The 27,076-nt window shown below is 39.9% G+C and overlaps 2 protein-coding genes across 6 annotated transcripts in view; one reads left to right on the top strand and one right to left on the bottom strand.

Annotated features, from left to right (window-relative positions):
* Positions 1-1,883: 1,883 nt before the first annotated feature.
* Positions 1,884-9,818, bottom strand: LOC133616234 (uncharacterized). Of its 2 annotated transcripts, none has more exons than XM_061975412.1 (3): positions 9,482-9,818; positions 2,664-3,576; positions 1,884-2,585 (listed from the first exon to the last, which is right to left on the bottom strand). In XM_061975412.1, exons 2-3 carry the CDS (start codon positions 3,552-3,554, stop codon positions 2,547-2,549), a joined length of 930 nt encoding a protein of 309 aa, XP_061831396.1. In that variant the 5' UTR covers positions 3,555-3,576; positions 9,482-9,818; the 3' UTR covers positions 1,884-2,546. The 2 variants fall into 2 exon arrangements, with proteins under 2 accessions (XP_061831396.1, XP_061831394.1); XM_061975410.1 differs by having other exon boundaries at positions 9,561-9,818.
* Positions 9,819-13,054: 3,236 nt separating this feature from the next.
* Positions 13,055-27,076, top strand: part of otog (otogelin) — a 143,086-nt gene continuing 129,064 nt past the window's right edge. For 2 of the 4 annotated variants that reach the window (XR_009816807.1, XM_061975030.2), the window contains exons 1-3: positions 19,240-19,371; positions 19,490-19,547; positions 19,887-19,941. Coding sequence is in view for 1 of the 4 variants with exons in the window: in XM_061975030.2 (XP_061831014.1) it covers positions 19,296-19,371; positions 19,490-19,547; positions 19,887-19,941 (189 nt within the window). In the remaining 3 variants the exon portion in view is untranslated. Of the gene's footprint in view, positions 13,162-19,239; positions 19,372-19,489; positions 19,548-19,886; positions 19,942-27,076 lie in introns of those variants that run through there. The other 2 variants (XM_061975032.2, XM_061975031.2) reach the window with 2 other exon arrangements.

Below are 27,076 nucleotides of genomic sequence, written 5' to 3'. Positions count from 1 at the left end.
GGGAAGCGAAGACTCAATGAGACGAAAGTGTTTTAATGGGAGGTAAAACTTGTTGGAATTGTGCCGTTGTTTGTTATCATAAGATTGGTAATAAAAGTTAAAAATAGCGTCAGACTTTCTGTGATTTCTTCTTGGGGTCTACAATATAATTACATTAATATCATTTGTTTTCAAGTACAAAAAAAAGCCCTTATTTTCAAGGTGTGGCGTTAATAAAAATGCCCTGGCAGTGCCCAACATTCAATTACATTAAGGGGAAACCCTGCATATATGATAAAGTACCCACAGTGTTTATAGAGGTGGGAATCTTTGGGCACCTCACGATTCGATTACGATGGTCTGTAAAACATAATTTGTGCAACATTTTGAGCAAAGAACCATCATTACATGTTATGGAGACCACACGGAAGTGTTTTAAAATGTAAAAAACAATTATAATATGACCTCTTTGAGAAAAGTTACATTTCCATCCATTTCCTACCGCTTGTCCCTCTTGGGGTTGTGGGGGTGCTGGAGCCTATCCCAGCTGCACTCGGGCAGAAGGCGGGGTACACCCTGGACAAGTCGCCACCTCATCAAAGGGCCAACACAGATAGATAGACAACATTCACACTCACATTCACACACTAGGGCCAATTTAGTGTTGCCAATCAACCTATCCCCAGGTGCATGTCTTTGGAGGTGGGAGGAAGCCGGAGTACCCGGAGAGAACCCACAGAGTCACGGGGGAGAACATGCAAACTGCACACAGAAAGACCGTGAGCCCGGGGATGGAAGTCAGGATCTTCGTATTGTGAGGCACATGCACTAACCTCTGTTCTACTGTGATGTGCCTGTCAGTTTGAATTGGTTCATGCAGGTAATTTTTTTGACGGTCTGTAAGTTGCTGTTTGTGAATCGTTTAACACCATCCTCCCAATGTTTAAAGACCTAGGCCTTCACCATAACATCTGCCTATAGATACAGGATTTTCTAACCAACTGACAACTGTTAGTCAGGATGGGCCCCCACCACTCTTTCTCGCCGTCTGAGTACAGGAGCCCCACAGGGCTGTGTCCTCAGCCCTTTCTTTTACTCACCCCTTTCAGGAGGGTGTGTGTGTGTATAATATATATATATGTATATATATATATATATATATACATATATCCATCTATATATAGGGACGGCATGGCGCAGTGGAAGAATGGCCGTGCGTGACCCGAGGGTCCCTGGTTCAATCCCCACCTAGTACCAACCTCGTCATGTCCGTTGTGTCCTGAGCAAGACACTTCACCCTTGCTCCTGATGGGTGCTGGTTAGCGCCTTGCATGGCAGCTCCCTCCATCAGTGTGTGAATGTGTGTGTGAATGGGTAAATGTGGAAGTAGTGTCAAAGCGCTTTGAGTACCTTGAAGGTAGAAAAGCGCTATACAAGTACAACCCACAACCCATTATATATACATACATATATCCATCCATCTATTTTCTACCGCTTGTCCCTTTCGGGGTCGCGGGGGGTGCTGGAGCCTATCTGAGCTGCATTCAGGCAGAAGGCGGGGTACACCCTGGACAAGTCGTCACCTTATTGCAGGGCCAACACAGATAGACAGACAACATTCTCACTCACATTCACACACTAGGGCCAATTTAGTGTTGCCAATCAACCTATCCCCAGGTGCATGTCTTTGGAGGTGGGAGGAAGCTGGAGTACCCAGAGAGAACCCACGCAGTCACGGGGAGAACATGCAAACTGCACACAGAAAGACCAAGAGCCCGGGGATGGAACCCAGGACCTTGGACAAGTCGCCACAGTATTACACATATAATCAATGTGTAATGTCCATTTTGTAAAGAGCATCTGATCCAATATGGCCATAAGTGTATAAAAAAACTTTATTGAAGTCAGGTGTTGATCAAAATAAATGTATAAATAAAATCTCCTCGTAAACTTGAAACCACACAGAAAGATGAATGAAATGCCTGGAACAAACAGTACAGAAAGGCCCCAAAAGTAAAAAAAATAATAAAGTAACGGGACAATTCCATCCATTTTCTACTGCTTGTCCCTGTCGGGGTCATTTGATAAAGTCTGTACACTCAAGTGGAGATCTAGGAAGTCTGAAAAGACTACTAAAATATTTCATATATAATGTGAACCAAAGATGGAGGTGATGTGCTCAACAACAAATTGTCCTAAAGTTACGTTGCACCACAAACAGTATAGAATAGTGATTCTCACATTGTGGTACCAAGATGGAGTGGTACGCAGTCTCCATCTAGTGGTACTGTATGCCAAGTAAGTCTGTAAATATGTACATCATTGTTTCAATGTTTGAGCATTGTGTGTAATGTCATAGTGGCCAAAAATATGAAATACACTTTTTATATAAAACCTGTGCCTTGTTTTTATTGAATACCTACTACGCTATTGTATTTTAATATTGGTCATTATGGTGGTACTTGGAGAGCCAAATGCTTTCTAAGGTGGTACTTAGTGAAAAAAGTTTGAGAACCACTGGTAAAGAAAAAAATGGACGATGTTGCAGCCGAATGTCCTGGTCATCTTCAAAGAATGGACACCGCATTAAAGACGATAACGTGCACCTGGGGGAGCAAACATTCAATAATTAGAATACGATGGCAGACACGTCAAATGTTGCATGTCAAAAATGTGTCACTCACTTTGTCTGAAGACAGAGGCAGCATGTCGTTAGTGTCTGGGGACACCCACAAATAAGGATGGGCCTCTACTTTCACCATTTCCCTCACACGCCGCTCCGCACGATTTCTTCTGCGACAGTGCCAGATGACAGCGAGAACACAGGCGACGATGAACACAAACGCGCCAGTCGTCACGGCCACTGTGGTAATTATATATCCATCGTTCAAGGTCGCGGTCGCCACACATGCTTCCAAAGCTTTATCGCCGTTGCCTGTGGCTGGCACATTTTTTGCCCCAGAAAGAGGCAGAAGCGTGGCGGTCGTCACGGTCGCTTCTGTAGCTTCACCTCCATCGCTCTTGGCTGACGCAGGAAGGGACTGAAGCGTGGCGGTCGTTACTGTCGCTTCTGTAGCTTTGGTTCCATGAGCTGTTTCCACCGCTTTTCCTGCCACAGGCTCCACTTCCACCGCAGATGTTGGCTTGCTTGGCTTCTCTATGACTGTCAGGAAGACGTTCTTAATGTCGAGTCCAGGTAGCTTTTTCACCATGCACCGGTAGGTCCCTGCATCTGAAAGACGCAGGTCGCTGATGGTCATGGAGGCATCTCCGTTACGGGGGTCGGGAGAAGCGAAGTGGACCCGGCCCTTCATCGGTAGGTACAGGTAGTTATACAGCCGGCCTCCGGTAAACCAAATAACGGTCCTGTCGTCATTTCTGTGTGGGGTCAACTTGGTCCACTCCACCTCAGTGTCGTGTTCGTCCACAGAGGAATATGTGTACTCGCAGTGAAGGGTGACGCTTGATTCCTTGGCCGCATGGTAGGACGTCATGTCGGAGCTGATTTTAAGAGCGCAAGCTGGGCCTGGGCTACAAAATGTCAGCAACATGACGAAAGAGCGCAGCGTCATCATTGGACTGTTGGACAGGAACTTGCTGTAAAACAAAACATTTTTTTATTGTCTTTTGTGTCTCCACCAGCTCAAGTATTTCACTTGTGTGTACATCAGCAAGTACCGTATTTTTCGGACTATAAGTCGCAGTTTTTTTTCATAGTTTGGCCGGGGGTGCGACTTACACTCAGGAGCGACTTATGTGTGAAATTATTAACACATTACTGTAAAATATCAAATAATATTATTTTGCTCATTCACGTAAGAGACTAGACGTACAAGATTTCATGGGATTTAGCGATTAGGAGTGACAGATTGTTTGGTAAACTTATAGCATGTTCTATATGTTATAGTTATTTGAATGACTCTTACCATAATATGTTATGTTAACATACCAGTTGGTCATTTATGCCTCATATAACGTACACTTTTTCAGCATGTTGTTCACTATTCTTTATTTATTTTAAATTGCCTTTCAAATGCCTATTTTTGGTGTTGGGTTTTATCAAAAACATTTCCCCCAAAAATGCGACTTATACTCCAGTGCGACTTATATATGTTTTTTTCCTTCTTTATTATGCATTTTCGGCAGGTACAACTTATACTCCGGTGCGACTTATATTCCGAAAAATACGGTACATTTCAGGCTTTACTCTCTAGACCAGGGGTGAATCGGTTCTCGTCGTTCACTTAAAAGAGCCGCTCAAAAGACTTGACTCGTTTCACCAGTGTCACATCTCTAAAAGGGATGTATCGTTTTTAACAAGTAGTGGGTTCTGGTGTGCTCCCCGTGGCTAACTCCAAAAGCCCTCACATGCATGTGACATAAAAAATGTCAAGTAAATATATATTTCTAAACATATGTGTTGTTTTTCTTGTTTTTTTTTTGCTTACATGTGTCATGGAAAATCATGAAAAATAGACGTTGATATAAATTACCCAAACCGCAAACCCAAAACCCCAGATAAGATTGCAGTCTTGACATTGTTCAGCGGTCAGTGAACAACATTTATTATTTAAATTGAAGAGTACAGTATATCCAGTTATGGGCAAGCTACTTGGAAGCTAAGCTACAAGTTTGTTACTCAGTGGCCTAGTGGGTAGAGTGTCCGCCCTGAAATCGGTAGGTTGTGAGTTCAAACCCCGGCCGAGTCATACCAAAGACTATAAAAATGGGACCCGTTACCTCCCTGCTTGGCACTCAGCATTAAAGGTTGGAATTGGGGGTTGAATCACCAAAAATGATTCCCGGGCGCGGCCACCGCTGCTGCCCACTGCTCCCCTCACCTCCCAGGGGGTGATCAAGGGTGATGGGTCAAATGTAGAGAATCATTTCGCCACACCTAGTGTGTGTGTGACAATCATTGGTACTTTACCTTTAAGTTACTCTTGATTAAATGTAGCTAAGCTACAGGGAAAGCTATCCCCAGAGAATAGTAGCAAACTACACGGCAAAAGGAACTTGCTACATTAAAGTTACATTATATAAATATATAACTTACTGTACAACTTTCCACCAAACAAGAGATAAAATGCTCAGTTTGATTATTAAAATATTAAAATAAACACTAGCTATAGAAACATGCTCTTTGTCTGGCTTTTTAGCATTTCTTCTAAATTGCGTACCATGTACAAAATAAGAGAAAAACACAGGAAACAAATTAAATAAAAGGCATTGAAACAATAATAATAATGATAAATAAACACCATAATATACACTCTAATGGTGACTTTTCAGCATAGGGTAAATTACTAATTTAACAGAAACCACAGTAGCAAAATGACAATAACCTGGCCAAAGGAACAAAATATTTGTATCACAAAAAGATATTAAAGAGGAACTGCATTTTGTTGGAATTTTGCCTATCGTTCACAACCTTTATGAAAGACATGACGACGGATTGATGATTTTTTTTGCATTCTAAATGATTATTAAACTTAAATAAAAGTCAGCTTACAGTGGAGTCAATGTGAGGGCCTCTATTTTGCCCATAAAACCCAATAAATAACCATTGAAAATGCGCCAACAATACTCCATTTACATTTCGTGACTTGAATAATAACCAAGTATTACCCAAACTATTTATAGCAGCGACGTAATCACTAGTTTATGCTGCTATGTTTACATCATCAAGTGGTCAGCTGTTTCCTCGCATCCATGCTCCTTCTAAGTTTATTGTAGATCATAAATCATGCATCTCACCTGGATAGAAGAAGGCTGAGGCAAATTCCAACAAGTTGGTACATTCATACATCAGTTATGTTGTTGGGGAAAAAAAAACATACGTCGTGATGCGTTTTCTAAATCAATGTGCCGGGTATGCTTAAAATGATCAAAATATGTAAATATTAGATCTTATTGTACATGTGCCTATTACTGTATTACGTATATACTTACATCATGTATATAAAACCTTAATGGAGGTGTTTAGTTTTTCAAGGGCTTTATAGGCAGAATAGAGCGGCTCCCTTAGGCTCCTTAAGCGGACTTTTGATCGCTTGTATTTAATATTTAGAATACATTTTAAAAAAATACATCTGTCGTCATGTCTTTCATAATGGTTATGAACAATAGGCAAAATCCCCCCCAAAATTGCACTTCCCCTTTAACAAACTCCCTCTTTACATGAACGAAAATCAATAAAAGAACATATTTAAAGTAAGAATATTTTCCTGACCGTGGAACAGAGTCAAATTGCTCCCCAACTTCTACATTTTAAGTTAGGTGATATTGTTAATGTAACTGAAGATGTACATATGGAAACAAATGGCTCCAATAAGTGTCCATTAGTTACTATTAACTGTCATTTAGCAGGGGACACCCTACAACTCCATATGGGGGTCCCCACACCCCACTGTATGTATTTATTTTAGTGTGCCTTTTCTTTGGCTCACCCCTACAATGTTGTTTAATTTTTTTCTGCCTACAGTAATGAAAACAGCGTCTATCTATAGCTTGACATAAAAACAATAATTTGTGTGTTGTTTGGGAACAGTTGATAATAGTTATGTGCCACCTTAATGTGTGTTCCACATCTTCCATGTCGAGAGCAGTTTTGATTTGGGCTTACAATGTAAACAACTGAAATGAATGTTTTGGCCATTGTTTTATCCAAACGCATACATTTGTCCAAATGTGGCAAAGTAGACGCATTGTGGGTTTCCTGGACGTTGTCTACATCGCTAAAATAAAAATATAAGGGAGAGAATACTTTTGCCATCTTCCACTAGATTTCTTTTTTTTTAGATTTGTTTTTAAAATCCCCCGCTTGAAAATTCCCTCTCCTCTTCTCCGACTCTCTCGTGGTCATTTGGGATGTGCGTGTCTGTTGTGATTTCACTTCCTGGTTCCATGACCCGCCCTACCTTGCCTGATTGGCCTGTCCGTAATATTTTGCCCTAATCTTAACAAATCGTGACTCATCATAGTAAACCAACCAATCATCATCGATTTTCCTGTATATTTTTGTTCTCTGCCCGTGGAGTTCTATTTCTTTCTCTTCTTTCTAAAAATAGCTAAGCTAGGGAAATCGCTACTCATTTAACCCTTGTGTGGTGTTCGGGTCTGTGGGACCCGTTTTAATTTTTTATTAAAAGAAAAATTATACAATTAATTAATTTTTCAAACTGAGACTCACTGACTTTGGCTCATTTTCTGTGAAGAACATATATCAGAATACATATTTAATGACCACACACCATACACCCCCCACCCCCTACACATTTCTATTACATATAAGATGTCGGGGTTTATAGAAGTGTGGAAATTGATGTTCAGTGTACCGCACACACACACACACACACACACACACACACACACACACACACACACACACACACACACACACACACACACACACACACACACACACACACACACACACACACACACACACACACACACACACACACACACACACACACACACACACACACACACACACACACACACACAGCAGGCCTAGACAGGAGGAGGACAGAGTGTAGGTACACAGAACATCAGAGGGTCAAATGTGTGAGAAAATGAGAGCAGACAGTGTTGACAAACAATGTTGCAACCTTGTGTGGGAACCGCAGGTGCAGAAACACAAAAGAAGAATCCCTGTGGGATGCAGAAACTGGCAGAGAAATTTTCCGTGCAACGTTCATATTGTTGTTACTCAGCCAGCGTTTGAGGGTCTGATGGACCCGTTGCATTTTGTGGCTTTTAATGCCTCACAATCAAACACTTTTATGTTAAAATACTGAACAGATGTTTATTGGGATAAGGTAAACATCTGTTAGGTATTTTAACATAAAAGTGATTGACCCACAAACAGTGGCTGAGTAACAACAATATGAACATTACACAAGGGTTAAAAAGTAGCGTAGCTACTGCCAAGCTACTGGGAAATATAGTTAAGCTATGTAGATTCGTTACATGTAGCGTACTACTGGCCAAAACTGAGTGTATCTGAAATTCCTCCTTGGGTCGCTTTGCTGGGTTTGTTCCTGTCTGTTCCCCAGCAGACAATGGTCTATGCATGGTGCAATCATATATGCGCAATATTTATTACCGTATTTTTCGGACTATAAGTCGCAGTTTTTTTCATAGTTCCGCCGGGGGTGCGACTTATACTCAGGAGCGACTTATGTGTGAACAGGGCCGGCCCGTGGCATAGGCCGTATAGGCAAATGCTAAGGGCGCCGTCCATCAGGGGGCGCCACGCCAGTGCCACAAATGTTGGAGAAAAAAAAAAGAAAAGAAAAAGTTGGTACTATTATTTCTAAATACAAAAAATAATCCCACGTTAATTAAAATGCAAAGTAAAGCCTATTTAATAGAAATATTATTTGTTACAACATTACGCCCTCCCTCCTCCCCCCGCACGGTGCGCCCCCTCCCTTCCCGTATCATGACTCTTTTTGGACGTCACCACATCAAAAAATCAACACAAGATGTCAAAACGGCCAAAACTGTCAGGTGCCCAAGGAAGAAAAAAAGAGAAAAGAAGAGGAGTAGAAACGAGAAAAGACAGAGGTAGCAGGTAGGTAACGTTAGCCTACATGAAATTATTTGTCTGTTACAGAATGTGATAGTAACCTGGCTTGTTAGCATTAAGCTAATGTTACATGATTCGGCAATTGCTAATCAATAAATAGCTAGTTCTGTTTTAACGTCGGGTTAATATTGTGGAGGGGGCTAAATTGTTATGGAAAATAATAATGTAACGTTAGGTAATTACTGTACTCCCACCTTACATTCCTCAGGTATTAGATCTTTTAAGCAGGTGTTTTTTGTTTACATTGTTATTGCCTTCTGGTTAGCTAATGTTTGCCCTGCAGGTAATAGTCACTTGTCCACCCCTTTATATATTAGGTATAGTTGTAAGTAAAAAAAAAAGGTCAAAGATAAAGCTATTCGGTTTCTTGTGAGTATATACCTAGGGCGCCAGATTGGTTAGGGCCGGGCCTGTGTGTGAAATTATTAACACATTACCGTAAAATATCAAATAATGTTATTTAGCTCATTCACGTAAGAGACTATAGACCAGTGGTTCTTAACCTGGGTTCGATCGAACCCTAGGGGTTCGGTGAGTCGGCCTCAGGGGTTCAGCGGAGCCTCCGCCACGGAGGTAAAGACACATCCGACTTATCATGTAAATAAAAACTTCTCCCTATCGGCATATTATGGATTCCCCCAAACAATGTTCCCTCTAATTTTCCATCCGATTGTGATGTATCATGTTGTATGCTTGCATGCTCGAAATAAACTCAAACTCAACTCAACTCAATGTTGTCATCTGGTCTGTAACATTTAACAATATATGTCAAATAAGTCTATTTTGGCTGACTATGAATGACTATTTTATTTTCAGAATATCAAGTTAGAAGAGCTGTAAAAATGTTGTACACCCTGGTTCTAAAATATTTTTTTTTGCATTCTGCATAAAAAGGGACTACTTTACCTGCAGATGTTCAGTGATAAAGTAAGCCTCAACTTTCCAACGGTTTAAATCAAGGCATCAAAAGAGGTTCATGTCGCACCTTTGATCCATCCCTTATCCGGCAATTCCCTTCATGCTGATGAAACTGTCCGATCTTAAAACTTAAATTGTACTTTTTAACCTCCACACTTCTCTAGCCTGTAATTCCGCAGTTGGTTAACGCTAAATTCATTTAAAAAATTTGGCACTCCTATTTCCGAGTTGCAACCAAACGCACCATGGCGGATAAACTATAACGCTGTGACTTTCCGTGAGTAACGCTCAACCCAACAGTCTCTTGAAAAATAAATCGTCCCGTATTTAGAGACAAAGGTAAGCGTTTCGTATTGAGCTACCAAAGGACGCACTTTGTGACGTATGTTTATGACCGTGATAATAGGAAATTATCTGGAAAATAAGTGTTATAAACAGCTTCACAATAGTTCACCGCAGGCTTATCTAATGGATGCCAGCGTGACCGATCGCTCACAATTGAAACCCATTGCAGTTCGACTTTTCTGCCATCTTTTATTATTAGCTTTGTCTTGGCTGTCACTCTGCCATTGATTGGCGGCAGCTAGCTTGTTATCTGACTAGCTTCTGGCTATAGGATTCCAAATGTGACTTTTTTAAATAAAGGACAAATTGGGGAAGTTCAGACATCGTTTTTTTTTTCCGACGGAGAAGCCACAAGTACATGTGGCGATTTCATCCGCGAGGTACATGCTAGCTAATTTTTTTGAAGTGTTATTATCATAATAATGTTTTGTCCTCAAAACACTGTATGTGTATCTAAGTTGTTGAACATAAACAAAGTATGTGCAGCTTTGTGATGGTGACATTGCAGAGGTCTCCAACAGTAACTCACAAACAGCATACAGATAATAACCACACGGTTTGGGTGGAAATCTGCTTCAAAAAGAACACATTTTGCTAGTCATATTATTGAAACACACATATCTCACCTCTGCTTTGTTTGTATCAATGTAGCTGTACTAATAAAAGCAGTGCCAGTGTATCTCAATTGTGGTGGTGATGGGGCATGGCTAGGGCAAAAACATGTTACACATATATTTAAAAAATAATTGTTATTTATTATAGTTATTAGTCATTAGAAGTAACATATTTTTCCTATATTGCGTTGCTCTATTTTTTCAATTGCTGATTCTTACTTTATTTCTACACTGCCTGCACTTTGTATACGACCTACTTTATTGACATACATCATTCTGCCCTCCCTGAATGTTGGAATTTAGTTTGCCAAATATGAGATGAAATGATGAAATGAAAAAAAACAACTTGAGGTCGTTTATTGAAAAATCTCCACAATTAAGTTACAGTAAAACTAAGCTCACAACGGAAATAACATTAATGTACACATGAAGTGCACATACATGTAGGAATCATGTTGAAACAACAACATAGTTTGGTTTAAACTGAAAAATGCGGTAAAATTATAGAGGATAAAGTTTGGCACTAATGCCGCTAGTTCCGTGATTCTCAAACTGTGGTATGTGACATCACATGGACATCTGTGGTCAGATGAAACATAAATTGAGCTGTTTGGCCACAATACCCAACAATATGTTTGGAGGAGAAAAGGTGAGGCCTTTAATCCCAGGAACACCATACCATGCCTACCGTCAAGCATGGTGGTGGTAGTATTATGCTCTCGGTTTTGCTGCCAATGGAACTGGTGTTATAAATGGGACAATGAAAAAGGAGGATTACCTCCAAATTCTTCAGGACAACCTAAAATCATCAGCCCGAAGGTTGGGTCTTGGGCGCAGTTGGGTGTTCCAACAGGACAATGACCCCAAACACATGTCAAAAGTGGTAAAGTAATGGCTAATTCAGGCTAGAATAAGGTTTTAGAATGGCCTTCCCAATGTCCTGACTTAAATGTGTGGACAATGCTGAAGAAACAAGCCCATGTCAGAAAACCAACAAATTTAGCTGAACTGCACCAATTTTGTTAAGAGAAGTGGTCAAAAATTCAACCAGAAGCTTGCCAGAAGCTTGTGGATGGCTACCAAAAACGCCTTATTGCACTGAAACTTGCCAAGGGACATGTAACCAAATATTAACATTGCTGTAAATATACTTTTGACCCAGCAGATTTGGTCACATTTTCAGTAAACCCATAATAAATTCATAAAAGAACCAAACTTCATGAATGTTTTTTGTGACCAACAAGTATGTGCTCCAATCACTCTATCACAAAAAAATAAGAGTTGTAGAAATTATTGGAAACTCAAGACAGCCATGACATTATGTTCTTTACAAGTGTATGTAAACTTTTGATCGCGACTGTATATTATTGCTAAAATAATTTACATACATTTCAAAACAAGTCTGTGTTATTAGTAATTAGTATTACAATTTTTTCTTATTTTGTTTTGCTCTATTTTCATAATTGTTATTATTGTACAATGTAACACAGGCTGTATACCAGTGCAGCTGCTGGTCTTTCAAGTAGGGGAAGCTATTTTTCAGTCATGCTTTAAACATGAGCACAGTCTCCAATAACAGATAACATGTATAACATGCTAGATTTTACATAGAAAACATCTCTTAAAAATTATAAATATCTCCATATCAACAGGAACAACTGAAAACAATATAAAATAAACAATATAAACGATATAAAACAGTGTTTTATATTTCAAGATTGCTAATGAGCTAATTTTGCTGTCAATCAAAAAGGGATTCAGCCCAGACTGATCATCCAATAGTAATACGGAAGCCCGGCCCACCCCCTTTCTACTTAACTAAAAAAGTAATTTAATTACTGATGGAATTACTCTTTAACACATGTAATTAATTACTATGATAAGTAATTAATGCGATACTTAAAAAAACCTTTAGATATATGTCTTAGGCTGTTAAGAAAAGTTTATGAGAGCAGCAGTATAAAGACATGTCAACAAGTTGCATGTTTCTTTTGACACAAACCAAAAAGCTCAGTTTAAAGTGTTCGCACATAAACCCTGAAGCCTGAGTTTTTGGAAAACCCCAGTCTGGCCAAACTTTTAAAGACAAAACACCTATGTTGTGTTTCATAGAATTTCAAAGAAAGTACATACAATCTGTGTGGACATGGCCCAAGGGTTGAGTGCAGACAATGTGGGTTTCATATAGGACGACAGCAAAATTGGGGTCAGGCGTTTTTTTTTGGTCATGTCGACTCTTATTTAGTCTTTATGAAAGTCATTTTAAAGATTTTATCAAGAACATTGTTATCTTTGGATGGATACAGTACCTTGAAAATAATACCTAGTGCTACTTTTGAGTTCTCAAGTAAATGTCACACTTTGTGTTTCTCTGAGATTTCAACCAAAAAACATGCTTTGTCGCTATTTTGTTACCGGTGTTCAGGTACATCGAGGCTTTCAACCACTTGTGACAGATGAGCAATGTACTGCTGAGAGGTCTAACGGAAGCAGACCAATCAGAACATGATCAAGCCATTTGATTATGTAAGTATTGGCTAATATGAGTCATGAATGATTTTTATCTGCAGATGTCCATGAAGGTATTGACTGAGTCCATCAGCAAATCCCTGACGCCACGCCCTACGTGCTGGTCTTCCTGGCGGCCCTGTTGCTGGGAACATTGGCATGCTGGCTTATTTCGCCGTGGACCACACTCGAGAACGAAAGGTAAATAATAACATTAATAACATCAGCAACTTTTACCACCTAAAACATTGCCAAAATCAAAGGATGAGTGTTTAGACATTACTTTGAGAGACTAAGGCAGCAAGATAGACTACTGTAATGGCCTTATCATTGAGCTTTTTAAACAAACTAAAGCAGCTGCAGCACATCCAGAATGCTGCTTGCTGCTTGAATCTTGACTAGAATCAGGCAATACGACCTCATTAGTCCTACCTGCTGATAACCTCGCAACTGCATTTTTGTACGATGAAAGGTGCTCTATAAATAAAGTTAGATTTGATTTGACCTACGATAGGCTCCAATCCTCCTGTGACCTGAGAGGGACAAGCGGTAGAAAATGAATGAATGGATGGATACATTTTGTTTTACAGTTTTATATTTTGCATTGAACCCAATCGTGACTTTTTAAGTTGAGGTTCATACCAAACCGTAAGTAGCCTATGGCAGACCGCATTGCTCCAGTACACTGTTAGCCATTGGGGAGCCCTTTCTGGCCCCGGACCCCAAGCAATTGCCTACCTTGCCTGTTTGCAAGCAGCACCTCAGATTGTATGCTTCCAACTTTGTGGAAACAGTTTAGGGAAGACCCTTTTCTGTTCCAAAATGACAGTGCCCCAGTGCACAAGAACAGATTTGTGTTTGGTGGTGATGGAACTTCAGAGTCTTGACCTCAAGCTCATCAAACAACCTTGGAGTCAGCTGCAACTGAGATGGCGAGCCAGCCAGGTCCGACTTTCCTTATATGTAGATTTTTTTCCCACGCTGTGCACTCTCCGTTGGGGCCTCGTTTTGTGTGAAAAAACCCATACATAATGTCAATTAATAAATGACAGGGCGCTTTTTTCACACAAAAGAATTCCTAGCCGCCTCCTGCTCTATCACTGATAAGAATACAATACCAAATGTACCCACATAGTACCACTGGCTCCTGTGGCGCAAAGTGTTAGTGTTGTTCTGAAAGGCAGTAATACTGAATTTGAATCCTGGTTGAGATGGGTGGAGAAGGTTTATAAATTTATGTTTTATTGATGATAAAATTTTACCTTCCCGGTAAAGTATATTCATTGGTACTGGAAAGGAGGCCACGCCGGATAGTCGAACCTCAGATTCAGGAGGAACAGTGTGATTTTCGTCCTGGTCGTGGAACTGTGGACCAGCTCTATACTCTTGACAGGGTCCTTGAGGGTGCATGGGAGTTTGCCCAACCAGTCTACATGTGTTTTGTGGACTTGGAGAAGGCATTCGACCGTGTACCCCGGGAAGTCCTGTGGGGAGTGCTCAGAGAGTATGGGGTATCGGACTGTCTGATTGTGGCGGTCCGCTCCCTGTATGATCAGTGTCAGACCTTGGGGACGGCGTGGCGCTGTTGGGAGAGTGGCCGTGCCAGCAACCTAAGGGTTCCTGGTTCAATCCCCACCTTCTACCAACCTCGTCACGTCCGTTGTGTCCTTGAGCAAGACACTTCACCCTGGCTCCTGAGGGGTCGTGGTTAGCGCCTTGCATGGCAGCTTCCGCCATCAGTGTGTGAATGGGTGAATGTGGAAATAGTGTCAAAGCGCTTTGAGTACCTTGAAGGTAGAAAAGCGCTATACAAGTATAACCCATTTGGTCCGCACTGCCGGCAGTAAGTCGGACCTGTTTCCAGTGAGGGTTGGACTCAGCCAAGGCTGCCCTTTGTCACCGATTCTGTTCATAACTTTTATAGACAGAATTTCTAGGCACAGTCAGGGCGTTGAGGGGATCCGGTTTGGTGGCTGCAGGATTAGGTCTCTGCTTTTTGCAGATGATGTGGTCCTGATGGCTTCATCTTCATCTCTCACTGGTTCAGTTCGCAGCAGAGTGTGAAGCGACTCGGATGAGAATCAGCACCTGCAAGTCCGAGTCCATGGTTTTTCGCCCAGAAAAGGGTGGAGTGCCATCTCCGGGTTGGGGAGGAGATCATGCCCCAAGTGAAGGAGTTCAAGTACCTCGGAGTCTTGTTGACGAGTGAGGGAAGAGTGGATCGTGAGATCGACAGGCGGATCGGTGCGGCGTCTTCAGTAATGCGGACGCTGTATCGATCCTTTGTGGTAAAGAAGGAGCTGAGCCGGAAGGCAAAGCTCTCAATTTACCGGTCGATCTACGTTCCCATCCTCACCTATGGTCAAGAGCTTTGGGTTATGACCGAAAGGACAAGATCACGGGTACAAGCGGCCGAAATGAGTTTCCTCCGCCGGGTGACGGGGCTCTCCCTTAAAGATAGGGTGAGAAGCACTGTCATTCGGGAGGAGCTCAAAGTAAAGCCGCTGCTCCTCCACATGGTTTGGGGATCTGGTCAGGATGCCACCCGAACGCCTCCCTTGGGAGGTGTTCCGGGCACGTCCGACTGGTAGGAGGCCACGGGGAAGACCCAGGACACGTTGGGAAGACTATGTCTCCCGGCTGGCCTGAGAACGCTTCGGGATCCCCCGGGATGAGCTGGACGGAGTGGCTGGGGAGAAGTAAGTCTGGGCTTCCCTGCTTAGGCTGTTTCCCCCGCGACCCGACCTCGGATAAGCTGGATGATGATAAAATTGCTATTTTGCAATAAAAAAAATCATTATTTAAAAATGTATTGCCCATGAATTTGTTTTAGTAAAAAACATGCATCAATTCAAGTTGGATTAAAAAAGTATAAAACAAATCGTTTCATACAAATAAGAAAGTGTTGGGGGGGGGGGGGTTCTGCTTTTTATACATAAGTGCACTACATAATGACAACAAACAAGTGCGGGAAAGATACAAGTGGTTGCAGGTTGCAAAACATTACTAACTGTATTCAAAATGAGCAAACACCAGAGCAAGTTATGTGTGTGCATGATTTGAAATTTAATGATGGTATACGTTTACTGAAAACCAACCTATTTGTTAGCTTTCAGTTTTTATATGTATCCAAACTACCGCTAGGGACTGCCACCCCCATTCCTATCTTTTTTTTTTCTCGTTTATGAAAGAGAAAACCCCCTTGCTGTGTGAAACAAAGCCTGCTGCGGTCTCAGATGGCTCCGTGAAAGTCAAAGGCCTTTTTAAAGGACACAGAAAGGAGAGATTCAGGAAGTGTGGTCGCCGCCAAAAACGTTCACATGCTAACGGACCCAGAGCGGCTGATGATGTGGCACATCAGTGACACTACCATTCTCTCCTGGGATTCTTTAGGTATGACTAGTCTAAATTCAGATTATACATTTCCCCCAAAATCTAACTAAGATTACGACATATGGGGATGCCAATTTTTTTTTTACATTTCCTCTAATTGTATAATACAGATCTCATATGTTTGGACAATCTTCCTTTTCCATCCCGGCCTGTCAACTATGAAATAGAGGGATGTAACGGTATCAAAATTAAGGCCATGGTATGATATTATTGTGGTACACAGGTACAATATGTAAAAAAAAAAACCTAAAGGGAAACTGCACTTTTTTTTAGAATTCTGCCTATCATTCACAATCCTGATGTAAGACAAGAACACACAATTTTTTAATGCATTCTAAATAGTAAATACATGTGATCAAAAGTCCGCTTACAATGCAGCCTAAAGGAGCCGCTCTATTCTACCTATATACATGCTGTAAGTATATATGTCATGTATTAATGGGCACATTCATAATAACATTTAATATTTACATATTTTGCTCCGTAATTTGCTCATTTTAAGCATATGGGCCGCAATAATTTCAACAACGCATCACAACGTTTGCTTTTTCCTTCAACATCACTGATTACTACTCACTGCAGACTTCATGAGAGACAACAAACATAATAGAACATCATTTACTGTGCAATGTCTGCTGTCATTAGGATGCCGACTGACAGACTCTTGTCATATTCCTGTTTGGATGAAGAATGACTCATAATCCTCGCAAAGAAAGGGGGGCTGGAACCAAGCGTCTTTTCGTGTCGTTCTCACTAATTCCGGGTATAAATTGACTGTCAAAGTGTACCAACTTGTCGGATTATGTCTTCATCTTTCTGCTATCAAGGTGAGAGGCATGATTTATGATCTACAATTCGATCCTGGGCTCGGGATCTTTCTGTGTGGAGTTTGCATGTTCTCCCCGTGACTGGGTGGGTTCCCTCCGGGTTCTCTGGATTCCTCCCACCTCCAAAGACATGCACCTGGGGATAGGTTGTTTGGCAACACTAAATTGGCCCTAGTGAATGTGAGTGTGAATGTTGTCCTGCGATGAGGTGGCGACTCGTCCAGGGTGTACCCCGCCTTCTACCCGTGTGCAGCTGGGATAGGCTCCAGCACCCCCGCGACCCTATAAGGGACAAGCGATAGAAAATGTATGGATGGAATAAACTTCCACAAGCTGAGACGCAAGAAAGCAGCTCACCAGCCGATGATGATGATGATGCCGATATAGCCACATAAGCTTGTGGTCAAGGCGCTGCTATAAGTAGCTTGTCTGCGTTGGCGCTTATAATACCAATATCAGTAAATACTTGGTTAATATTTAAGTCGCAAAATGCAAACGGAGTATTTTTGGTCGTTTTTGGATGGTTACATGTTGGGTTTTATGAGCGGAATAGCAACGTTTGACATTTATTTACGAGCTAGAATGCAGAAAAAAAAATACATTCATCGGCTTGTCTTTCATAATGGTTGAGAACGATCCCCAAAAAGTGCAGGTCCTCTTTAAAAAGCTATAGTGTGTCAAATGAAGTGGTAGGAATGTTTCGATAAACACTTACTGTAATTGAACACAAACATAATGCTCAAATGTTGGAATTATATTTATTACTTAATTATTTAAGTGCAAAGAGATGTGCAGCATCATCCACTTTTTCTAGCAAATATTAAGTTGAGTGTTTTTAAAGTGACAACGTAAACATCCATTGTAAAACAATATTGTGCAAATCTTTCAACTTTGACTTTCAGAGAAGCAAGGTAATCCACATCTATATCAGTTTGGAAAATGCTGTTTCTCAGAAAAGTTAACTAAAAATGTAACTTTTAATAATGTAAACACCTCAAACTGATGTTTAGCTTTGCTGGCTTCAAATATGTTTTTTGGGTGACGGTTAATGAGATGGCGACTTGTACAAGGTGTACCCTTTCATCCAAGTGCAGCTGGATAGGCTCCAACCCCTGCGACATTGTGAGAGACAAGCGGTAGAAAACGGATGAATGGATTGAGGATTTATCGAGTAGCTTTTAAATTTACTCGTATTTTCCACGGTGTACAGTTTTTTTTTGGTGATTACCTCCGTGCGGTGCGCCGTGACCGGCTGGCTCTGTGTCACCTTGGAAACACAAAAGTGGTGCGCTTTGCTTTGCAGAACGCAAACTTTATTACCTACGCCAAAGAGGTTATGTTTTCACTAGGGTTTGTTTGTGTATTTGTTAGTAACAAAAAACAAACAGTTATGGATGGATGTTGATGGAATTTTCAGGAAATGTTAAAAAAACCCAATGAATCTTGTTTCCTACGAACATACTTCACTTCCTGCTTACTATGTCCCGCGCCCCCACCATGCCATCCCTAATGGAATACATTACCAACAGAAATCAATTTAATCTTAGATTTTAACCCGTTTACAAAAAAATTTGAATTTTGGCTAAAGGGAAACAAAACTGTACACAATGACATGGTCATGGTTGTACTTTTTCTTTTAATGTCTTTGTATTTTATTTCATTGTGTCTTATTTTCGTATATTGAATGATTGTATAGTTTGTTAAGAGTATGTTATGTTTTTCAAAAAGCCCAGCTTAGGACAAGAGTGGAACATTAGCATAAGCTATAAACTCTATGTACAGCCCATCAGTTGCATTCATTGTTTTGGAACTATGATGAACTGTATTGTCCCTATTTAAACAAAATTATATTCTATTCTATTCTAAGGAAAATTTATTCTGTTTTCATCTCCACAGAGAAGTGTTTAAGCGCATCTTTTTGGTTTGGCACCGCCCACCTACTTCCCTACCTATGCATATTTTATGCTAATGAGAAGGTACCCCAGCTCTTGAGGCTCTCAACCGGCTGCTTGAGGATGAGCCTGATGGAGCAGAGCAGGCAGCAGCGGGGGTCCAGCCAGAAAGTTTTTACCAGGTGATGCTGTCTAAACCCAACTGAGGAGCCACGAAACACGAATGGATCGCTACTTAGTACTTAGCTGGAAAAGGGCTTTGCACTTATTTTCTTTATATTTTATCCTAATTTATCAAGGTGAGTCATGTTGATACAGCTCCAACATACTTTTGACACAGCAAGGAAAAAACAGAATAAGTTTAAACATATTTATACCTAACAATGTAATTAATATGTTTTTTAAATGTGGTTTCAGTGCAACTATCAAGCAATGAAGTTGAAGTGGACCATTTAAACTCAGATGACTTTAATAAGTAAGTTTTATTCATAAATGTTGTATTTAATATATGTACATTAATTCATCCAGAAAAAGAGTATCACATCTTTGTTTTCTGAATGTACAGTATGTTACTTAACTACATAATATTCAACCAAAATTCTATACACATATAGCATTAGTATAAGAGGGTATAAGAACATCCATCCATTCATCCATTTTCTACCGCTTGTCAAAAAAAAAGTTTTTGCATGGTGCAAATGGTGCAATTTTGGCTTTATGGTTGACAGTTAGTGGTTTGGTTGTTGGCGGGTTTATGGTGTCACGGGGACAGCAGCAGCAGGAACAAATCTGTCCTTGTTCTTTCTCCCAACAGCCGCAGCAACAGGATAAAGCAGCAGAAATGGGACACCGCTTCCCAGGGAGAGCAGGTAGGCAGGAACATTTACCATCTTTGTAGATTAAGGTGCTCAACCAGTAATATCCAAAAACAGTGGCTTGGAAGTATTCATACCCTTTCAATATTTACATATTTTGTCACATTTTGTCACCTCAAACAGAAATAAATTTTATTGTGATTTGATGTAAAAGGCCAACACAAGTGGCATACAATTGTAAAATAGAAGGAAGATGGTTTTTACGTTTTTTTTTTACAAAGAAAAACAACCTAAAAAGTGTGGCGTGCAAAAGTATTCAGTATTCAGTCAATACTTTTTTCAATTGTGAAGTTGAATTGTGTGACATTTTCCAAGTTGAATGATGAACATGATTCTTGATTTTCAAATTTTGCAAAGGCTGGTAGACATCTATCCATCAATCCATTTTCTAAACCGCTTATCCTCATTAGGATAGGCTGGAGCCTGTCTCAACTGACTTCGGGCGAGAGGCAAGGTGCACCCTAGACTGGTCGCCAGAAGCTGGTAGACACATAACTAAAACGATATGCATCTGTAATTGCAGCCAAATGCAGTTACAGAAAGTGTTGACTAAGGGGGGCTTTTGGCTTTTAATACGTAAAAACAAAAAACATTTAAATCATTGTTCATTTTCTTTCGACAAACCCCGTTTCCATATGAGTTGGGAAATTGTGTTGGATGTAAATATAAACAGAATACAATGATTTGCAAATCCTTTTCAACCCATATTCAATTGAATGCACTACAAAGACAAGATATTTGATGTTCAAACTCATAAACTTTATTTTTTTTTTGCAAATAATAATTAACTTAGAATTTCATGACTGCAACACGTGCCAAAGTAGTTGGGAAAGGGCATGTTCACTACTGTGTTACATCACCTTTTCTTTTAACAACACTCAATAAACGATTGGGAACTGAGGAAACTAATTGTTGTAGCTTTGAAAGTGGAATTATTTCCCATTCTTGTTTTATGTTGAGCTTCAGTCGTTCAACAGTCCGGGGTTTCCGCTGTCGTATTTTACGCTTCATAACGCGCCACACATTTTCAATGGGAGACAGGTCTGGACTGCAGAAAAATACCTGCACTCTTTTTTTTACGAAGCCACGCTGTTGTAACACGTGCTGAATGTGGCTGGGCATTGTCTTGCTGAAATAAGCAGGGGCGTCCATGAAAAAGACGGCGCTTAGATGGCAGCATATGTTGTTCCAAAACCTGTATGTACCTTTCAGCATTAATGGTGCCTTCACAGATGTGTAAGTTACCCATGCCTTGGGCACTAATGCACCCCCATACCATCACAGATGCTGGCTTTTGAACTTTGCATCGATAACAGTCTGGATGGTTCGCTTCCCTTTTGGTCCGGATGACACGATGTCGAATATTTCCAAAAACAAATTAAAATGTGGACTCGTCAGACCACAGAACACTTTTCCACTTTGCATGAGTCCATCTTAGATGATCTCGGGCCCAGAGAAGCCGGCGGCGTTTCTGGATGTTGTTGATAAATGGCTTTCGCTTTGCATAGTAGAGATTTAACTTGCACTTACAGATGTAGCGACCAACTGTATTTAGTGACAGTGGTTTTCTGAAGTGTTCCTGAGCCCATGTGGTGATATCCTTTAGAGATTGATGTCGGTTTTTGATACAGTTCCGTCTGAGGGATCGAAGGTCACGGTCATTCAATGACCGTGACCTTACGTGGAGTGATTTCTCCAGATTCTCTGAACCTTTTGATGATATTATGGACCGTAGATGTTGAAATCCCTAAATTTCTTGCAATTGCACTTTGAGAAACGTTGTTCTTAAACTGTTTGACTATTTGCTCACGCAGTTGTGGACAAAGGGGTGCACCTCGCCCCATCCTTTCTTGTGAAAGACTGAGCATTTTTTGGGAAGCTGGTTTTATACCCAATCATGGCACCCAATTAGCCTGCACACCTGTGGGATGTTCCAAATAAGTGTTTGATGAGCATTGCTCAACTTTATCAGTATTTATTGCCACCTTTCCCAAATTCTTTGTCACGTGTTGCTGGCATCAAATTCTAATGTTAATGATTATTTGGAAAAAAAAAAAAATGTTTATCAGTTTGAACATCAAATATGATGTCTTTGTAGCATATTCAACTGAATATGGGTTGAAAATGATTTGCAAATCATTGTATTCTGTTTATATTTACATCTAACACAATTTCCCAACTCATATGGAAACGGGGTTTGTAATTCACAATTGGATTGCGCTTTGCATTTATCTTTCACATCAAAAAATACAATTATTTTTAGTTTGAGATCGTGACTATGGGTGCCCCAATTCGATATTGATATCGGCCTGAAAAATACATGTATGGGATTATATTGGTTTGCATCTAAAAATTCCGATATTATGATATATATATCATGCCGCGTGTTCATTGTGCAATGTTGGACAGCCAGTTAACAGCTAAATATCCTCCAATAAGCACACAAGGTTGATCTTTTCTCGTATTCTAATGAAGTCGTTTACAAAAGGTTAACATGGTAGGTTATAGGCTTCTAGGAACAAGCAGCTACACAACAGTTAAGCACACAATAGCTCACAAGCTAAACATGTGTGTCCTGCAAAGAGAACCTATGATTATTCTAATCTACTTTTAAGTTCCTTGTGGTTTCGATCAGGAATTCTCAAACTGTGGTACATGTACCACTAGTGGTACACAGGCTCCATCTAGTGGTACGCCAAAGAATCACTTAATTAGATATTGAAACATTGTTACTGTTTAAACTGTGTGTAATGTTACAGTAACCAAATGTATTAAATATACTTGTTTAATAAAACCTCAGCCTTGTCTTTAATGAATATTTAGGCAATATTATGCTACTGTATTGCAATGTTGGTCATTATGGTGGTACTAGAGCCAAGTGTTTTCTGAGGTGGTACTTGGTGAAAAAAGTTTGAGAACCTTTTGTCTAGATGATATGTATCGGATATGCTTTTGTGTTAGTGTTAATTTGGCTCCATAGTCATTTTTATAACCTACTTTCTGTGTATGTCTGCAAACGGGTAGTTTGTGGAGGCATTACCGGATTGCATATGATATCCCTTACACCTCATCCTTTCCAAAAGTATCAGAATTTATTTTTTGAATACGGCCAAAAATCAACTTCATAAACAATATATAGATTCACAGAGTCACAACATTAGGTACACCTACCCACAGAGCTGCATAAAATAAAGCTTTTTTTTTACCAGCATTTATCTCACTGCTTGTCGCACGTTGCTGATAATGTGAGCATGCCAAGATTAGATGAAAATAGTACTTTATCCTACCTTCTCTTTTGTTTCCTTAAACCCACCGGAAATGTTGCAATGGAAAATGTTACAAAAAAACACATATTTATAGCTTGCGGCTAATCCAACTTTGTACTGTTGTGGAAAAATAAACACTGACATATTTATTTTGTCTGCGATGAGGTAGCAACTTGTCCAGGGTGTACCCCGCCTGTTGTAATTTATGGGTTATATAGTTCATGTGTGATGATCATTCATAATTTGCATGCTTGATTTAATTGCTGATAAATTGATCTATTATTATTTACAGCTAAAAAGAGTTAAAAGGGAATTGATTTGATTTATACATGTATTTGATATTGATTATTTGAGAAACACTGACATTGAATTGAGTTGTTTTGTACTTCATAGCCTGACAAAGGGTTAACTAAAATACTGCATGTTCCACAATTCATTGCGGCAAACCGGATGTTAGAAAGACCGGGAGCAGGTGCATTGTGGTTGTTGAGATTGAGGATTACGAGCCTACGGGTGATGAATGAACGACAGATAACAAGATAAAAGGATCGTTTTGTACCGTTTTGTATGCCCATTTTTTTCTTATATAAAGTACAACTGTATTACACATTTTCGAAGTCCTGTCCAATACTTTGATCGTAGTTAATCTACACCGCCCTCTGCCCGAATGCAGTTGGGATAGGCTCGAGCCCCCCCCCCCCCCCCCTGAGAGGTATAAGCGGTAGAAAATGGATGGATGGATGGATATTTATTTTGTAGACATCACAGCAGGCAGGAAGACATGAAATGGGAAGAAGGGTGAGAAGGATGGCTGACAGCAGATGCTAAGATGCCTACATAAGTACGTCCGTCAATCTATCACATCACAAATGGCCCACTGTTAAAAAAAGACTGCAAACACCTTTAACAAAGATGTCCAAATTCATGAATCCTATGATTTCACGCTTTGGCATTGTTTAACACAAGTATGCAACATTGCAACAGCATGTATTTATTTGAACAATATTGCAGTCTGAAACACAACATTTGTCAATATAAAGAAGCGTCAAATAATTATAGTTACTTACACATACAAAGTCTCCAAAGCAGACAAGCCTTTTTGAAAGTACAAACTTGTCAGCATAATGCTATTTACTGCGTCATGAGCTTGACCTAATGAATTACTGTGGCCAGTATGTGTCGCCAATTTTCTTTTACCACTCCACTTCAATTTAAAGACAACATGAGTCTATTCCAGGCAGTTAACAATGTATATGTTTGTGTATTTCATTCCTACCATTGTTATCAGTTTAAATAAAATATTGTATCAGATCAATATTGTTATCAGCCAATACTCAAGGCTCCAATTTTGGTATCTAATTGGAAGCGAAAAGTTGTATCGGGACACCCCTAGTCGTGACGTGACAAAATGTGGAAAAGTTCAAGAATATGAATACTCTTCCACATATATCTACACTAAGTCCAACCAGAACAAAGGCTCAGAGAAAAGTATGTAACACTTAGCTTTCTTTTCCCACATACTGTGATGTTCAGTTACACTTATAGGTGCTTCACAGTAATATTTCCTCTGCAGAAAAAGAAAGTATGTCTTCTTCTTCATCTATCGTTAATTGTGTGTTTTTGTCTTTTATCAAACTGTCCTCTGGCACAGAAAGGTGTGAGATTTTCGGTCCAAGCTATGTATGTGACTAAGGGAACAAAATAATTATCAGCACAGGTTTGCAGAGCAGTTGTCCTGTTAAATAAACACCTCAGTGGGTCCTTTGAAGTCTTTGACATCTTGATTAGTTGCATAGTGGCTAGTCTGTTGCTCACTTTTTCGATGTCTGTTACTCATCTTCGACTAATAATTTATGCGATAGAGCCCCCCCATGTCACCTATAGATCACCTTTGCCATCTGCTTTGTTCTAACTGCATGGGTTGAAAGCCTTGGATTTAGAGCTCAGGTATCCATAGAGCCTCAAAGTCTAGGAGCGGTTATTTTTGTTCTGTCTGCAAAAGATACATGTTTTAAATTCATTAGGAGTGTCCCAATCCCACTTTTTAACTTTCGATACTATACCGATATTGATTCAAAACGATATGTGTGTGGAATGTTAGAAAGGCTTTTTAAGTCAAATTAATCACACAGATAACAATGGTAAGTACGGTTTTTAAAACCCTAACCTAGTTATTATTAATTGTCTAAAATGGACCTACGATGTCTTCAAGTTGAAGTGGTGTGGTCATTGTAATTTATTTTACTTTTTTTATTTTTTTTGGCAACACCTTGTCGCTACAGTAATTCATATAATACATAATTGAACTCATGACGCAGTAAGTTTAATGATGCAGACATGTTTGTTACTGGATATTTTCTAATACACTTCTGCCTTGGAGATTTTGTATCTGTAAGTAATATGCAACTATAATTATTTCATACTTGTCAATATTAGCAAATGTGGTGTTTTAAACTGCAACATTGTTCATATGAGTACACTTACGTATGTCTAGCTTGTGTGCTATTGTGTGCTTGTGGGCGGTATAGCTCGGTTGGTAGAGCGGCCGTGCCAGCAACTTGAGGGTTGCAGGTTCGATCCCCGCTTCCGCCATCCTAGTCACTGCTGTTGTGTCCCTGGGCAAGACACTTCACCCACCTGCTCCCAGTGCCACCCACACTGGTTTAAATGTAACTTAGATATTGGGTTTCACTATGTAAAGCGCTTTGAGTCACTAGAGAAAAGCGCTATATAAATATAATTCACTTCACTTCACTTAGCTGTTGAGCTGCTAGCTCCTAGTAGCCTACAGCCTACCGTGTTTACCTTTTGTAAATGACTACTAAAATACAAGAAATGAGTAGCCTTTTGTGCTTATTGGAGGACATTTAGCTGTTAACTAGCTGTGGAGCTGTGCACAAGTAAACATGCTGCAGGACTGCTTGTATCGGAGCGCTTATATCGGAGATTGGTGAAATTGGGTCGTCAATACCAAGGGTAGTATCAGTGAGTGATTTGGTCAATATTTTTCTTTACTTTTTTTGTTGTGTTTGTTAATGTTTTCAAACTCAGGAATAATTCCTTGGATACAGGAGGACTTTGAGGGCAAAATCCAAAGGGTTTAAATGAGCAGTAATAGTAGTTATTGTGAACTATTTACTTTATTTTGCACTCCCCATGAGTACATTGAAAATTGTACAGTTAATACATGTGATCGGTATAGGTATTGGTATCGGCCGATCTCACTTGTGGATGATGGGTATCAACAACAAAAAGCTATGGTAGTGCTGTCTTCGTCTAAGGATTTTCATAGTCGAATCTGATTTGCTAGTTTTTGCCCATAGTCGACTATCAGTATAATTTATGGCATCTTATTTAAAGAGAGAAATAAACAGATTGTGATGGTAGTAGTGTATACCGACTGGTCCCTATTTATTTATGTATTTATTTACAGACATAGTTAATATTACATTATTGTTTCTTTTGTTAATATTAGAGTCCGCTGTGTAAAAAGGTAATACCTTGAAGCGTAGAGCTTATGGATAGGGACCTACAGTTAAAATATACATCATCATATAATATACAAAATACAGTACAGTACAATTAATTTCAAAATCTACCCACCCAATACCCATTTAGAATTTCGTACCAACCTACCAACAGGTTTACTTTTACAGAGAAGGAAGCTTTTAATCCACCAAATCAGTCTTGATATCTTATTATTAAAATTTTATTAAGAAGTTGCATTTTGAAGATTTGCGATAATCATGTCATACATACAGGGGTCAAGACCAAAATTATGCGACGAATGTGAAATCCTCAGCCATGACGGGTGTGCTAAATATACTAAGCATAACATAGGAATACATTTTTCTTAATACGCT

The sequence above is a fragment of the Nerophis lumbriciformis genome, linkage group LG15 (genome assembly GCF_033978685.3).
Source record: "Nerophis lumbriciformis linkage group LG15, RoL_Nlum_v2.1, whole genome shotgun sequence".
NCBI classification, from domain to species: Eukaryota; Metazoa; Chordata; class Actinopteri; order Syngnathiformes; family Syngnathidae; genus Nerophis; species Nerophis lumbriciformis.
This window is presented reverse-complemented; position numbering and strand designations above follow the sequence as displayed.

Bases quoted from the DNA above. Each gene is read 5' to 3' on its own strand.
- LOC133616234 (XM_061975410.1), bottom strand. The intron at 2,586-2,663 runs GTGAGTGACACA...TTGCTCCCCCAG, and splicing joins TGCCTCTGTCTTCAGACAAA to GTGCACGTTATCGTCTTTAA.